General features: G+C 47.2%; 2 protein-coding genes across 7 annotated transcripts in view; both read left to right on the top strand.

The window, feature by feature from the left end:
* The window catches only part of cux2b (cut-like homeobox 2b), a 191,542-nt gene extending 188,597 nt beyond the window's left edge, over positions 1-2,945 (top strand). Inside the window, exons 26-29 of the mRNA XM_042708115.1 lie at positions 1-120; positions 830-1,222; positions 1,279-1,282; positions 1,378-2,945. The exon at positions 1-120 is cut by the window's left edge and continues 69 nt beyond it. Of these exons, the coding sequence (XP_042564049.1) occupies positions 1-120; positions 830-1,222; positions 1,279-1,282; positions 1,378-2,167 (1,307 nt within the window). The 3' untranslated portion in view covers positions 2,168-2,945. The remainder of the gene's footprint in view (positions 121-829; positions 1,223-1,278; positions 1,283-1,377) is intronic.
* Positions 2,946-7,656: 4,711 nt separating this feature from the next.
* Positions 7,657-15,000, top strand: part of mtmr3 (myotubularin related protein 3) — a 33,023-nt gene continuing 25,679 nt past the window's right edge. For 4 of the 6 annotated variants that reach the window (XM_031570861.1, XM_031570858.1, XM_031570859.1 and 1 more), the window contains exons 1-3: positions 7,657-7,852; positions 11,004-11,084; positions 11,711-11,785. In XM_031570861.1, the coding sequence (XP_031426721.1) occupies positions 11,783-11,785 (3 nt within the window). In that variant the 5' untranslated portion in view covers positions 7,657-7,852; positions 11,004-11,084; positions 11,711-11,782. The other 2 variants (XM_031570857.1, XM_031570856.1) reach the window with 2 other exon arrangements.

Below are 15,000 nucleotides of genomic sequence, written 5' to 3'. Positions count from 1 at the left end.
CGAAGCCGTGGCACAAGCTGAGCCTGAAGGGCCGTGAGCCGTTTGTGCGCATGCAGCTGTGGCTCAACGACCCGCACAACGTGGAGAAGCTCCGAGACATGAAGAAACTGGAGAAGAAAGGTGTGTGTGTGCGTGTGTGAGTGTTTCTGTGTGAGTGTGTGTGGGCGTTTATCTCTCTCTCTCTCTTTGTGTGTGACTGTGTGAGTGTGTGTGTGTATGGGGGTGTTTCTCTGTGTGTGTGTGTGTGTGTGTGTGTGTGTGTGTGTGTGTGTGTGTGTGTGTGTGTGTGTGTGTTTGTGTATGTGTGTGTGTGTGTGGTTGTGTGTGTATTTTTATTGGTATCAGTTTTTTTCTGTTTATTTTCTGTCAGATTAGTTGATGAGGTTTATAATAGGGCATATGTATATGCTGTTTTTCTTCATGGAAATTATTTTGCATATAGATAAGGCATATGTGACCGGCTACCTGTGACCATCAGTTACGTGTGTATCTTCTCTCTGTGAAAATCCATAACCGCACTTGGGAAGAGGGTTAGTTTAGTATAGATAGAGACGCACAGCAGGCTATGTCTTTGCTCCATTCCAAAACAGGGCAGATGCAGGGGATGGGTTTAGTGTTGCTGTTGAACAAGGGAGTGAGAGAACATGTCCACACATGAAATGTCTACCGCCTTTTACCCACTCTCCTTTAACCCACTCTACTTTTTTACATTCAGGGCCTGTGGGGGGCTTAAGTGTGACTGCTCCACAAACTCCCCCATCATTTTCACACACCCACCTCTCCCTAACCGATGTGTGTGTTGTGTGTGTTGTGTGATTGGCCCCTGCAGCCTACCTGAAGCGGCGCTACGGCCTGCTGAGCCCGGGCTCGGACAGCGACTCCCCGGGGACGCGCTCGGACTGTGTGAGCCCTGGCCTGACCCCTGGGCTGACCCCTCTGGAGCTCTGCCCCTTCACCCAGGCCAAGAAGCCGCGCGTGGTGCTGGCCGCGGAGGAGAAGGAGGCGCTGAGGAAGGCCTACCTCCAGGAGCCCTACCCCTCACAGCACACCATCGAGATGCTCGCCGCGCAGCTCAACCTCAAAACCAACACCGTCATCAACTGGTTCCACAACTACAGGTCTCAACAGGACCTCCCTGTCACTCTCTTATTCTCTCTCTCTCTCCTATCTTTCACTCTCTCTCTCTTTATTTATTTATCTCTATCTATCTATCTATTTCTTAGTTAGAGTAGTGGTTATAAACAAAAAGGTTGTTAGTTGCAGTATGCCTGACTCTAGGTTTGTGTGTGTGTGTTGTGGGTGTTTGTGTGTGTGTGTGTGTGTGTGTGTGTGTGTGTGTGTGTGTGTGTGTGTGTGTGTGTACATGTGTCCCAGCAGGTCTCGAATGCGGCGTGAGGTTCTCATGGCGGGCCCTCAGGACAACGACACTGATGCCGAGCCCACCCTCTACTCCCCCCTGGCTTCCCACAGCCCCGTCTCCGATGGCGACGACAAGAAACCGCTCCCCCACGCACGCCCCCTCAGCGCCTCCATCCGCCACCTCTCCGTCAAGCAGGAGGCCGGAGACCCAGAGCTGGAGGCTCCAGGGGAGGGGGACGCCACCGGCAGGCAGTCCAGGATGAAGCACTTCCCATTGTGCTTGCCGTTCCCGCCGCTGAAGTCCGAGCGCGAGGAGCCAGCGCCACACCGCCTGCACAGCGGCGGGGAGAACAAGGCCGGCAGTAGCCTGGGTCAGAGGCTCTTCTCTGGGTATCTCAGCACGGAGGGACTTCAGAGGACCAGCATGACCCAGCACGAGGAGGAGGACCCTGAGAAGTCGCCGGTGGACCCCGTCAGCTTCAAGGCCACGTCGGAGCCCTGCCGTAGCAGCCTGGAGGTGTCCCTCAACTCCCCGTCTGCAGCCTCCTCCCCTGGCCTCATGCTGTCCGTCTCGCCCGTCCCCTCCTCCTCCGCCCCCATCTCTCCATCCCTTCCCAACCCTGCCTCCAACCACGGGCCGGATCTTCAATCCGCACCCAGCTACGGCCTGGACACCCCCGCCCCGCACAACCCCAAACCCAAGAAGAGCACTCAAAAGCGCAACGAGAAGATGGCCAACCTGAACAACATCATCCACCGGCTGGAGCGGGCTGCAAACCGCGAGGAGACCCTCGAGTGGGAGTTCTAGAACAGAACCCTCTCTGAAGGTTTGTCAGAACACTTGCACCTGTTCACCCCAAGACTTTGAAAGAGAACCTTCTAGAGTCACCCCAAGGCTCTGAAAGAGAACCTTCTAGAGTCACCTCAAGACTCTGAAAGAGAACCTTCTAGTCACCCCAAGGCTCTAAAAGAGACATTTTTTTTGAGTCACCCCAAAAACTCTACAAAAGAACTTTCCAGAGTCACCTTGAGACTCTGAAAGAGAACCCTCTGGAGTCACCCCAAGACTCTGCAGGAGAACTTTCTGGAGGCTCTGGAAGAAGCCCCGCACCCCATCCTGGACCCCAGGGTCCCCTGCACTGAGCGGCCCCTCAAAGGGAACATCAACCTGCAACACTTAACACTGATGACACCCCTCTGGAGAGAAACACACACACACACACGCACACTCACACACACACACACACACACACATTTCTAAACGTCTTTTAGGTATTTTGATAAAGGATCGTATTTCGAATTTTATGTAACAGCACGAGCTGTTGTGTTTTAAACAATGGAGAGAGAAAGAGAGAGAGGAACTCTTAGGTGAAGACTTGCAGCTACTGTGTCATGAAATGCACACTGAAGTCTTGGAGATTGCCAATGGGTGAGATTATTTCAAAAAGACCGCTGTCTTAAGCCATTTAAAAAAAAGCACTATACTTATTTAAAATGAGACACTGACCAAATTTGCTACTTTTTGAATAGCAATTTTTCAGATTTTGTCTGTAAGACAGGACAGTAAAAAGATGAGCAGCTTATGAAAAAAAAACAACAAAAAAAAAACCTGACTAAGGGTTAGTCCTGGAAAGACTCTAAATTAGTGAACACATCGTATGTACTTAGTTTCTTGGTGATATGTTTTGGAACATTTGTTACACAGACGTATAATGTGTGGTTGTACGTGTTGTAGAATCGTCTGCAATAGCCTTCTCCGAACAAGATGTAGCATGGAACTGAAATTACCCTTACTCACCCTAGTTAGTCACATGTGATATCCCTGGCTTTAAAAAAAGAGAAAAAATAAGAAGAAATGGAAATGTTTAAACATTGTTAATTGTAGGATATTTTAGTGAACACGTTCTTTCTTTCCTTTCCTTTTAATGATACTTAGAGGTTTACATTAGGGGCTGTATGCATGTGTGTGTGTGTGTGTGTGTGTGTGTGTGTGTGTGTGTGTGTGTGTGTGTGTGTGTGTCTGTGTCTGTGTGTGTATGTGTGTGTGTGTGTGTGTGTGTCTGTGTCTGTGTGTGTATGTGTGTGTGTGTGTGGGCGTGTGGGTGTGTGTGTGTGTGAGCGAGCCCAGCAGTTAGTGAGTCTCCTCCTACAACTGAGCACCGTTTACACATCCTCAGTAATTCATTCCGACGTGTTACCTCGTCTCCCCTGTGACGCCCTGGCCTTGTCCCCAGGGCAACGGCAGCCATTACCTCACCGTCTCCACATGCGCATCACAGCCTCAGCCAGGTCTCCCCCTGCAGTGCCCCCCCCCCCCCCCTCACAGTGCAGCATCAGCAGTGGAACATGCATCTGCAACACGCCTCAAAGCCTCAGGGCCTCAGAGGCCAGACACACACACACAGCAGCCTCTGGGGCATGCCCACCAGGCAGTGTCAGCACTCACAGGCACACACACACACACACACACAAGCAAACACACACACACACATGCACACAAACACACGCACACACATGCGCACAATCACACACACACACACGAACAGAAACACACACACACAGCAGTCTCTGGGGCATGCCCACTAGGCAGTGCCAGCATGCATCTGGTAGATCTATTTCCCTTGTTTCCACCGTCTTATCTCAATGGATGACAACCACACTCACATACAGACACACACACACACACGCACACACATGCACAGAAACACACACACACACACACACACACATACAGAGGCCTCTAGATTGCAGTTCACCCAGGAACAGGTATGGCCCTGTTTTGGTAGAGGAGTTCCAGACTTCCGTAGTACTGCTGTCTGGCCTGATGGTTGCTTACACAGGCAATACCATCAGCTTGCACTTACACTCATGCACTGCCTGGTACTCAATCTATTGCATGTGTAGTGTGTGTAGTGTGTAGCCTGGCCATTTCACACACACTCTGGCAGCAGCTCCCACTGTGCAAAGACAGTGTTTGCTGCCTGTGTGTGTGTATGTGTGTGTGTGTGTGTGTGTGTGTGTGTGTCATCACTGGGTGGGAGGTGTTCTTCAGCTCTCTCTTGGCCTCTCTTGTAGCAGCCCCTTCGGAGGAACTAGAGAGCCACTGACTTCGCAGCACATTCGGCCCAGAGCTGGCCCAGGCCTGGCACTGAGCGGGTGTGGATCCGTCCAGATTCAGTTCTTATCTGAGAGGGAGAGAAAGAGGGAGAGGGAGAGAGAGAGAGAGAGAGACTCAAGCGAGGAAGAAAGAGAGAGCTTGTCTGAATGGTGCCCAGTTACAAGTGTACTAAAATAATAGTCAAAGTTGGGACTAGGGCTTGCGACTGTTTTTAAATTGACTTACACAAGAAGACACTGACATATTTTGGTCAAAGTCCCAAAGAAGTAGCACTTAATTATGATTTGGTATATTGTAATCATCCCCCATTACATACATATAGACCACTGACCAATATCAAAGTCTCCAGAATAATGGATTCATAATAGTGATTAAATTACTAGACTGAAACTACTGGACCAAACATGAGAAGGAAGTCAAGTAAAATGACTTGGAATGAAATGAAATTAAATGAAATGGAAATTTCCACCATGCATGAACCATATCTTAATCGGCAGGCACGTGCTGCTGTTAACTAATGTTGTCACTGAATTAAGCTGGGAAGGTTGTCAGGGTGTTTTGCTGCTGGCCACCACAAATACTGTTTTTTTATTTGTATTTTGTCATACTGGCATTTGTACTACTGTGTTTTTTCTTCCGTTTTATACTCTGGTTAACAATATTTATAGATCTCCAATACCTTGTGAGAAAACTACGCAGATAGCAGCAGACTGTGGATCCGGCCTGGGGTCTCTCCCGCGTCTGGCCTCAATCCAGTCGGGTCACGGTCAAATCCTGGGGTCTCTCCCACGTCTGGCCTCAATCCAGTCGGGTCACGGTCAGATCCTGGGGTCTCTCCCACGTGTGGCCTCAATCCAGTCGGCTCACGGTCAGATCCAGTCCAGTCTGCTGCCATCTGGGTATTAACAGCACTTAGACTGACGTAATCAAGCTAATTTTGAGTATGGAAAGTTAACTTTAGTGTTCCACAGGTCTGGGCCTTTTGATGTGTTGTTCAAGGTGGTAGTAAAAACTTGCACTTGTTTTAATAGTACAATACAAAGGATTGGAATTATATATGTATAGTTATATAAATATTACACATTTACTGAAAGTAACAATATCTTAGGTTCTTGACACTTGTGTGCTGACTATATTGAAATAGAGTGTACAGATATATTAACCAAACTCACGAGCCAGGTGTGGTCTGGCAGGCTTGCCCAACTTTTAGAACTTCTCTCAGGGTAGTCTTGCTTCTCTAAGCTTTACTGAACAGGTCAGGTTGCATCACTGGTAAAGTTCGTCAAAACATAAATACCATTCGAGTCGAACAGAGCTGCCTCTCGTTTTGCAGCTTGGACTTACTGGACATTGCTCATTCGTACGAGTATTTCTCAGTGCATATGTAATTAAATGACCACAGCGTTTTGTGAGCACTGAGTGATTCTATGTCTTTGTTTATTTGATTGAATTTCAAAATGGTCTTGAATAAAAGTGCACAGGTTAAAGCAGGAATTCAGGCAGTACCCTATATGGTCAGATTAGCCGAGTATGCTTTTGTGATGACTAAGAGGTGACCACTAATGTGTCCAGTGCAGTACCTCCATATCGGAGATTCGAGAGATTTTTGTGATATCAAAAACACGATGGCAATGCCAAGGGTGGCTTGAATAACAGAACAATTTTAGATGTGTATAATAATACCTTTGAAAAGGAAAACACTGTTGGGAAATCACAGACATTTCTTGAAAATGTTGCATTCACAGATCTGTGTGTGTGTGTAGGATATGTCCTTCTTCATTTAGGAACTGGGGTCAAGTAGTTATCCAAACAGAAGAGTTTATATGTTTGTTTGTTGATTTGTTTCTTTTTTTTCAACAGAGATGGTTAAAGGAAATAAAATGTCTGAAAGACAATGTTTATGAGAAAAGATCTGCTAATTTCACTTTATGGGCTCCTCTTACTGAGAAGCCACCTCACTGGCTTCCCACAGTATGGAGAAATCTTCTCATGACATCATGTGCATAAATCAACAGATCTCTTTCACTGTTTCTCACCCATTTCACGGCTTGTGTTGGTGATATTCGTGATATTCATTTTTATTAAAGTCAGTGGTCCCCAATAAAGCTTTTCTCTTATGTACCCTAGCCTTTTTTTGTTCCTTTGTTTGTTTGGAACTTGCATGCGACTTGCTGAAGATCACCCGCGAAGCGGAGAAGTAAGGGTTAACCTCCTCCTCTCCTCCTCTCCCACCATCTTGAGCCAAGGCCTCAGCTGCTTTCATCCGCCTGGAATTCCTTGCATGTCTCAGATGTGGGTCAGATATGATATGTGGTGAGAGAGAGACACACAGCTTTACAAAGTCACCTAACCTGCTAGAACTGGTGCTGTGGTGCATTATGGTACACCTTACATCACTTCCTCTTGGCTTTTTCACCCTGGTCACCCAGGTTCCTATGACAACGTTGATATTTTGAGATAGGCGCACGGTGTTTTACTAGACGATGAAAATTATTGAAATGTTATGTTCACCAAGGACTGAATTCTCAGAACGTTATGCTTCGTTGCAAAATGCACTGAACACCGTGACGAACATGAAATGTAGTTCAAGAGAGAGAATAGAGGGGTGTGTTCTGGAGAGACTCCCTAGTCGTGGTATGATGTTGATGGACAGTGTGTGCATTTTAAAGCCTTTCTCTTTGCTCATGCGTGTCACACCATCCACCTGTGAATAATGAAATGCCCTGATGACACACCTCTCTCAATACTGCAATATGTCAGAGCACTTCAAAACTTTGGTTTAAAAAAAAAAAAAGGTCAATAAATATTCTGTGTCTTTTAATCACATGTACCAAACCATCATTGAATACATTACTATGTAAGACCTTCTCTGTCTCTGTTTCTTCCTTAAAACAGTGTATCCTTATGTCATCATTATCATATGCATCATTATGAAAACAACAATACCGTTGAAGAGTATTGCATTTTAATCTTGAATAGCTTATATATATAGTCTTCTTGAAGGTTTGAAGGAAGTTCTGAGTTTGACTAAATTGAAGTTCCTTTTTCCCATGTCATCTAAGTGATACATTTCCTAATGTATTGGCCAACTAACTTTCTCGTAGGCTAGTTTCCCCATGCTGTATTCTCCCTTAATTTATTAAAATATCTACCCCCTCCCCCATTACGCAACATTCTGTCATTACGCGTTTACGTCACATGCACAGTCTGCTGGTTGAAACGCGGCGATGACGGCCGGAGTCTACGGTGGGACGGACTAGGACTGCAAATGGATCTGAATATCTGTTTGTGTCGCTTATTTGCCGTTTATTTAAAGCCGGATGCAAGCATACTCCATCAAATACATGTCCATTCTCTTCGAGAGCTTCTTTTAAGGTTAGTATGCCTGTTGTGTTCTTGCTTGCTGTGTTGGCTGGACTCAGGCCTGTGCTTAGGGGGTCCGCCCTCTATCGCATAACAACAACAAAAACACAACCTACTCCGCTAGCCCGCTAGTTAGCTTTAGCATCACAGCAGGGCCGCCCAGGAGTAGAACTGGAAGAACCGGGGGAAGAGGGAGGTACCGACACTTACCGACAAACACTACAGATATTCCAGTTAGTTAGTGCCGGAGTTGTATTCTCACAATAGATATCAATGCTTCTTAACTTAATTTGACTCTAGTGAACGGTAACAAAGCTAGAGAAATCGCTTAACTGTATAACAATTAGCTTATGTTAGCCAGCTAGCTGGAAATGCTGAACAGTTTGCTCTAATGCACTGTATGTGCTATACAGTTGACAGTTATTGCTGGGTGAGGTTAAAAGCGAACAGTTCAAAACATACGCTAGCTGACATGGCGCCGTGTGTCTGTTGTCATCTATTGTGTGGGAAGCGGTGGGAGGCGTACGGTTATGATTCAGCAGGCACATGTTTTGAACTGCAATGTGAAGTATGTGCCTAGCTAATCAGATAAGTTATTATGTTAGCTTGAACAGTCGCCCAGTCAGCTGGCAAGAATCTGCTAGCTGGCTAGCTATCGAGTTAGCTCTCTGGTTTTGATAATATGAATGAACTTTTAAAAGCGACCTATAAGCTTGCCGTAAAATAAACTACATTTGTTTCATATAGAAGTGATCTTGTTACCAGTAGAGTTTAGGAATTCTGCACCAGCCGATAACCTATAGCAATTCTAGCCACTACCTAGCCTTAACCGTAGCGTTTTGCTTGTTTGGTAGCAATCCAACCAGAGCCGACTTGTCAACATTAGCTGCCAGCCAGCCAAGTTACCTCAGTCAATTCGAGTTCGATTGCATAGAACACACAAACCAAGTAGCTAGCTATGTATCTAATTTACGTAGTAAGCTAGATAATGTCAAACGGTCATAAATCTACAGCTGTTCTGACATAGAAACAATGACTGTACTCTTCTCATCCGCACAATATACACATATGATCGTCTACATGCCACATCACCCATCTAGTAAGGATTCTGACACAGTTGAAACTGCAGATAATTCAGGGACAAGTGTGTTGACATGAAGACGAATTATGCAATCACTAAAAACCACATGCCACGATTGACTGAATCTGTATGCAATGATGCTGTTGCACTATGGCTATGTTGCATCAGCCTCAAATGCTAACCACAAGGTAGGCGTTGAGCTCTTTATAAGTTAAAATTCAAAAGTGCAGTCATTCCACAGCTATATGTACCTGTCACAGTCAGAGAAGTCACATAAGGTAACCTTGTTTGCAGGGAAGGCAGGAGTGCACCCATGCGTACACAGAGTATTGAAATGCATCCAGATTGAGTTGGAGCTCTGAGACCTGAGTGACTGCAAGCTATTTGTCTGGTATTTTGTTTTTAGGGCTGGTTTTCAGTGACAGATTTTGGCAGGCAGAGACAGGCCATCATACAGGCGAAGCGGGGAGGTACAGGCTGACCTTCCGTCATTGTGAGAGCGATAACCGAGAGTGAAAGGCAGACTGGATGCTTTCCACTTGTTCACAAACGAAGCCATTGCTCCCTCTGTAAGCCGAGTACTTGGGGGAAAGTCTATCTCCTCATCAGCGCACAGAGAGAGTCTGTATTTGTTTGTTTTTTGTTTTAATTGTTTGTTTTTGTGTTGTCTGTGTCTGACTCATTCCTGTGAACAGAGGCCTGTTTGTAATGATCACCTCAGCACTGTCCCCTAACACTGCATACACCATGTGTTTCTTTCCTGCAATTCCAGCTACGATATTTTCAGTTACCCGACTGTCATTGGAAATATATTTGCATCCTGTAAAGTAAGGTTGACTAGCCAGCATGGCTGTAGAGTTGGCTTGTGTGGCGTCATCCTGAGACCTTACCAGGACTGTGCTAAGACGCTTAACCTGCAGCGTGCTGGAATGGCCCTCTGTGCACACTGGAGCATCGGGTCACAAGTTCTTCTTTGGTAAACACACACGCCAGCAAGTGCACGCGCTTGGGTGCGAGTTCAAGATACGCCTTATCAGTTGCCACCAGAAGACACTGGCTTGTTGCAGAGTGTCCTTTGGTGGTGCAAGGATTCACTCGCTTGCAGGATGACCAGCGTGCACGCCTCAAATATGTGCATCTCAAGTAGGAAGCGATGCCACCGGCTGCCACTCCACCTCCCTGCAGACGTGGAACCTGACCAGCTTCGGGAGGCTGGCTCTTTTTATTGCCTGATAAACCAGCGTGTTCTCGAAGGCCTCCTGCTTTTAACAGGAGTCCATACTGAAGCTCCTCTGTCCTCTGGCCTCTTAAATGTGCAGCTGTCTTAACACAGCGACTGACCAGTGTGATAAGCTGTTTGAGGGTCTCAGTGACACACATACACACACACACACCACACACACAGGAAGAGGGAGCATGAGAGCGAGACAGTGATGGAGAGCTGTCAGAGACAGAGAGAGAAATAAATGAGGAAGCGTGAGAGTGAGTTGTGACAGAAATGAGGAAATGCAGTAGTGCCAGTCCTGATGTACTGCGTGCTGGCGATGCCAGTCTGATGGCACGGATGCCTGGCACGATGCCTTCATGGGCAGCTGTCAATTACGCATCTCAGTGTTACACTGTCACACTTCAGCCCTGTCTCTGAAGAATTCACGCACACTCCGCAATTAACCTCATTGCACACAATCCTAGAGCTAGGATTGGGAATGATTGCCGTAACCAGTGGAGCTTATGTAAGTGGCCAGCGTGTTTGTCTGGCTATTAGCAGCGTGCTGCTAGCACTGCTTTGTTAGTTGATGACTGTGCAGTATGACCCCCCCCCCCCCCACACACACACACACAATCACTCACACACACACACACACTCGAGCGACTGCAGCTCATCCCCATGAGCACGCAGATGTGGTGGGTCCTTCTCCACTGTCTATGTACCAGTGCGGCCCTTCCAGGCTATATTTGCCAGGGCCTGAAAAGGACTATTGTAAATTGGAATGTTATGTAATGTTGCGGACGCTGAGTAATGTTGGAATGCTGTATTTATTTCAATAAGGTCTTTTCTCTCTTTCCACAACCCCTCAACAGAATTCAATGTCATAACCCCGAGTGAGACGTTTCCAAACAGGAAGTAAGAAAAGGTCCTCGTCTGGAGCTTCTGTCCTCTATGTGAGTGAGTTTGAACCACACTGCAGAAGGAGGAACTTCCTCTTCACACCATTGTTTCTCCTTAGCCTGCTTCTTTCAACACAACCTTTTATACCCCTGTAGTGAAGATTTCAGCAGCTAGGACCAATGTTAGAAACTTAGAACCCACCCCAAGTTCAACACTGGGTATGACTGCACCCTAACCAACACACACACATATACACACACACCCACTCACACATATACACACAGACATACACACACACACACATATACACACAAACATACAAACACACACACACACACACATATACACACAAACATACACACACAAACACACACACACACACACATATACACACAAACATACACCCACACACACAAACAAACACACACACACACACACATATACACACACACACACACACACACACACACACACATTAGTGTGAGGCAGAGTGCTGCCGGAGGCTTCACTGGCACTGAATAAGCCCAGCGCTGTATTGCCATGCGTAAGCAAACCGTTCACAGGGGGAAGCTGCTGGATCGCACCTGGGCACATGGCCTAACACAAACCCTCTATCTCTCTCTCTCTCTTTCTCTCCATCCCTCCCTCTCTCTCTCTCTCTCTCTGTCTCTTTCTTCAGATTGAGCCTGTGATTGAGTGAGAAGAGGGAAGACGATTGGCTGGGACAGAGCCGCACTCCTTCACTGGGGCCATGGTAAAACACCTCTCTCTCTCTCTCTCTCTCTCTCTCTCTCTCTCTCTCTCTCTCTCCTATGTTCTCCCCTTTCTCTCCCTTGCGTGTGCTGTGTTTGCATGTTATGGGTTTCGTGTTTGTACTCTGTATGTTATGTTATGTTGCGTTTGCTTGTGTTGTGGTGTGTGCATGTATGTGTGTAGTTTGTGTTTTTGTGTGTGTGTGTGGTGTTTGTGTGTGGGGGGGGCTCTGTTGAATAGGACTCTGCATTAATGGCGGGGTCTTTTGTAGTCTGGCTGGTTTCATGACGTCCAGGCAGGTCTGCGGGACAGAGCGACAGGGCAGGGCAGGGCAGGGCAGGGCAGGGCAGAACAGGACAGCGACAGGGCCTTAGCCTGACTGCAGCCTCAGCGAGAATCAATCTCCACAGTCAGGGTGCTGCCACAGCGGGATAAATGTTGCCTGTGTGCGTTTGTATGAGTGTGTGTGTGCTTGTGTTTGTCTGTGGCTGTGTGCGAGTACAAGTGTGTGTTTCTGTGTGTGTATACGTGTGTGTGTGTGCTTGTGTTTGTGGGTGTGTGCGAGTACGAGTGTGTCTTTCTCTGTGTGTGTGTTTGTGGGTGGGTGGGTGTGTATGCTGGTGGTGTATGTGTGTGTTTTTGAGCATGGATGGGTGGGTGTGTGTGGAGGGTTGTCGGTGTGTTCATGGATCACCACTGTTTGTGTGTTTGTGGGTGTGTGTGCGTCACAGCTGGGAGGATCTCCACGATTGGTTGGGTGGTGCCACCACCCTGCGTGTATCTGTCTGTGTACAAGGGCGTGAATGAGGGCTCTGTCTCACTCTCCTGTGTGTGTGTCTGTGTGTGTGTCTGTGTGCGTGCCTGTGCCCTCACACTGTACATTATATATGTGTGTGCTAGGTGCAGATTTATGTTTGTTTGTTTATGCTGGCGTGCGTGCGTGTATGTGTTTGTTTGTGTAAGCATTTATGAAACACTCAAATCCATATGAGCAGTGCAGGTTACATGGACATGGAGTTCAGCTGATTCTGTGATGCATCTGGGCCGCATCAGGGCCAGATCCATTCCTGAGGTATCGATGATCTATGTGTGTCATGCTTAGACCTTTGGGCTTAAAGGACCAAAGCCAATATGAGTGATTAAACACAGCTGTGAGTGCGCGGCACGGCAGGCTGCACCCGTCGCACACAGACTGCTTTTCCATCACCGCTGTTGGCCGCACCGTGCCGCGTTGCGTGCCGCTGCGCTAATTTTCGTTTCCATTGGCAGTTCAGCGTCGCCAAGTCATCCGTGCCGCGCCCAAAATGGTCCTTTCACAAGAAGGGCCAGACTGCACCCAAGTGCGCTGAATAAGCAAAATCTTTTGTGATTGGCTCAGCCATCCAGCAACGAGATTGACGAAATGCTGCGCCCTATACTGCTCTTGTTAGCGATTTTAGGTAATCTAGTAATCTATGGCAAATCCTTTTAACATATAGAACAGGATTTTCAGTAAAGAAATCTGCAATGCATTTCTGACTAGTCAGGACCTTAATTCAAGATATCTGTAAGACTGCTAAATAGAATTGATTAGTCAAATTGCAGCGCTTGCCATAGTCAATCTGTATTTTGAAATATCAAGAATGTATGAAGAAGATCCGGATAAAAAGTTTTGAATCTGGAACGTTTGAATAGTAAACTGGCTTCTTTTTTTTTTTTAAGATTTATTTTTGGCCGTTTTGCCTTTAATCAGATAGGATAGTGAAGGTTTTGACAGGAAATTAGCTGGAGAGAAGAAGAGGTGGGGCAGTGGCCGCGGGTCGGATTCGAACCCGTGTCCCCGGGGGCGTTCACCGCCACGCCATGCCCCACAGCCCCACCTACGCTAATAGAGGCCGACATTAGGCCACGTCCAGGCCAGATCATGACCAGAGCCCTCTCTGGACAGACCCAAGGTACAAAATAAACAAAAGCCAACATGACCTCTTGGACTTGGGTATGAGAGAGCATGGCAGGAGCACTGATCTGGTTGTGCACCATCATGGGGCCAGATCTGGTTTTGATTTTACTGCATTGAAATATAACTGCAAGGAGTGACAGTGTGCAGGGACACAGTGAAGCACATTACAGGCCTGTACTGAGTGACGTGTTTGACTAAGAGGGGAGGAGGAAGATAAACAGTTGTTGTTGAGGAGAAAGTGTATATTTATTTGTGAAATTGATTGCTTGGTTTTGCGTAATTGAGTGTTCATGTATTTGTGGTGTCGTATGTGACAGTGGCTTGTGGTTTGTGTATGGGTGTGGGTTGGCGTTGGTGTGTTGTTTGTGTGCCAGTGTGTGCATCTGTCTGTGTCTTCTGTGTGTGTGTTTGGTTTGAGCTGTGTGCACGGATACACATATTTGTGCTGGTAGTTGTCTGGCTGCTGCCTTCCATAAATGAGTGTGTGTGTGTGTGTGTGTGTGTGTGTGTGTGTTTTTGTGAGTGCTGCCCCTGGTCTGGCCCCTGCAAAGTGCTCCCTGAGGCGTGTTGATCCTGAGCGTCAGCTCGACATCCGACACGCATACACACACACACACACACACACAAACACACACACACACATACGCACACACACACACGTCTCGCTGATCCAGCAGATATCATCCTACTTCCTCGCTGTGTAATCTCTCTTTATAGAGAGCCAGTTCCAGTGGCCCCCTGGCTAATCTGCCCAGCTCACTTCTATTGAACTCAACACGACTCTCAGTGTATTCAGAAGTGAAGCAACACTCCTCCTTTGAAGCACCCACACACACACACACACACGTGCAGAAGACACACTTATCCCTTAGTAGCGTCTTACCATATTGTAGATGCATGTTCTCGTGTGTGTGTGTGTGTGTGTGTGTGTGTGTGTGTGTGTGTGTGTGTGTGTGTGTGTGTGTACCCATGGGCTTTGTGTTGTTAGCACCTTCTCTTCCAGCCGAGCTGCAGGAACACATGCAATACAATCAGGCTTTTTGAAACTCTTAGAAAACATCGGGCAGTAGGTACATGATATCTTTGAGTTCCTCCCTCTCAGACAATAGCAGGAAAGGAGGGCAGGCCGTTATACACTGGCAGCAGTGTGAATGCCAGTCCGCGTGCCAACCTGCGATGCCGATTAAGAGTGGCACCACTCAGTGTGGGTAGGACTGACGGTGACCCTGGACCGCTAAGGCAAATGTGCCCGTCAGGGGTCACGGTTACAGTGGGTG

The sequence above is a fragment of the Clupea harengus genome, chromosome 7 (genome assembly GCF_900700415.2).
Source record: "Clupea harengus chromosome 7, Ch_v2.0.2, whole genome shotgun sequence".
Taxonomy (NCBI): Eukaryota; Metazoa; Chordata; class Actinopteri; order Clupeiformes; family Clupeidae; genus Clupea; species Clupea harengus.
This window is presented reverse-complemented; position numbering and strand designations above follow the sequence as displayed.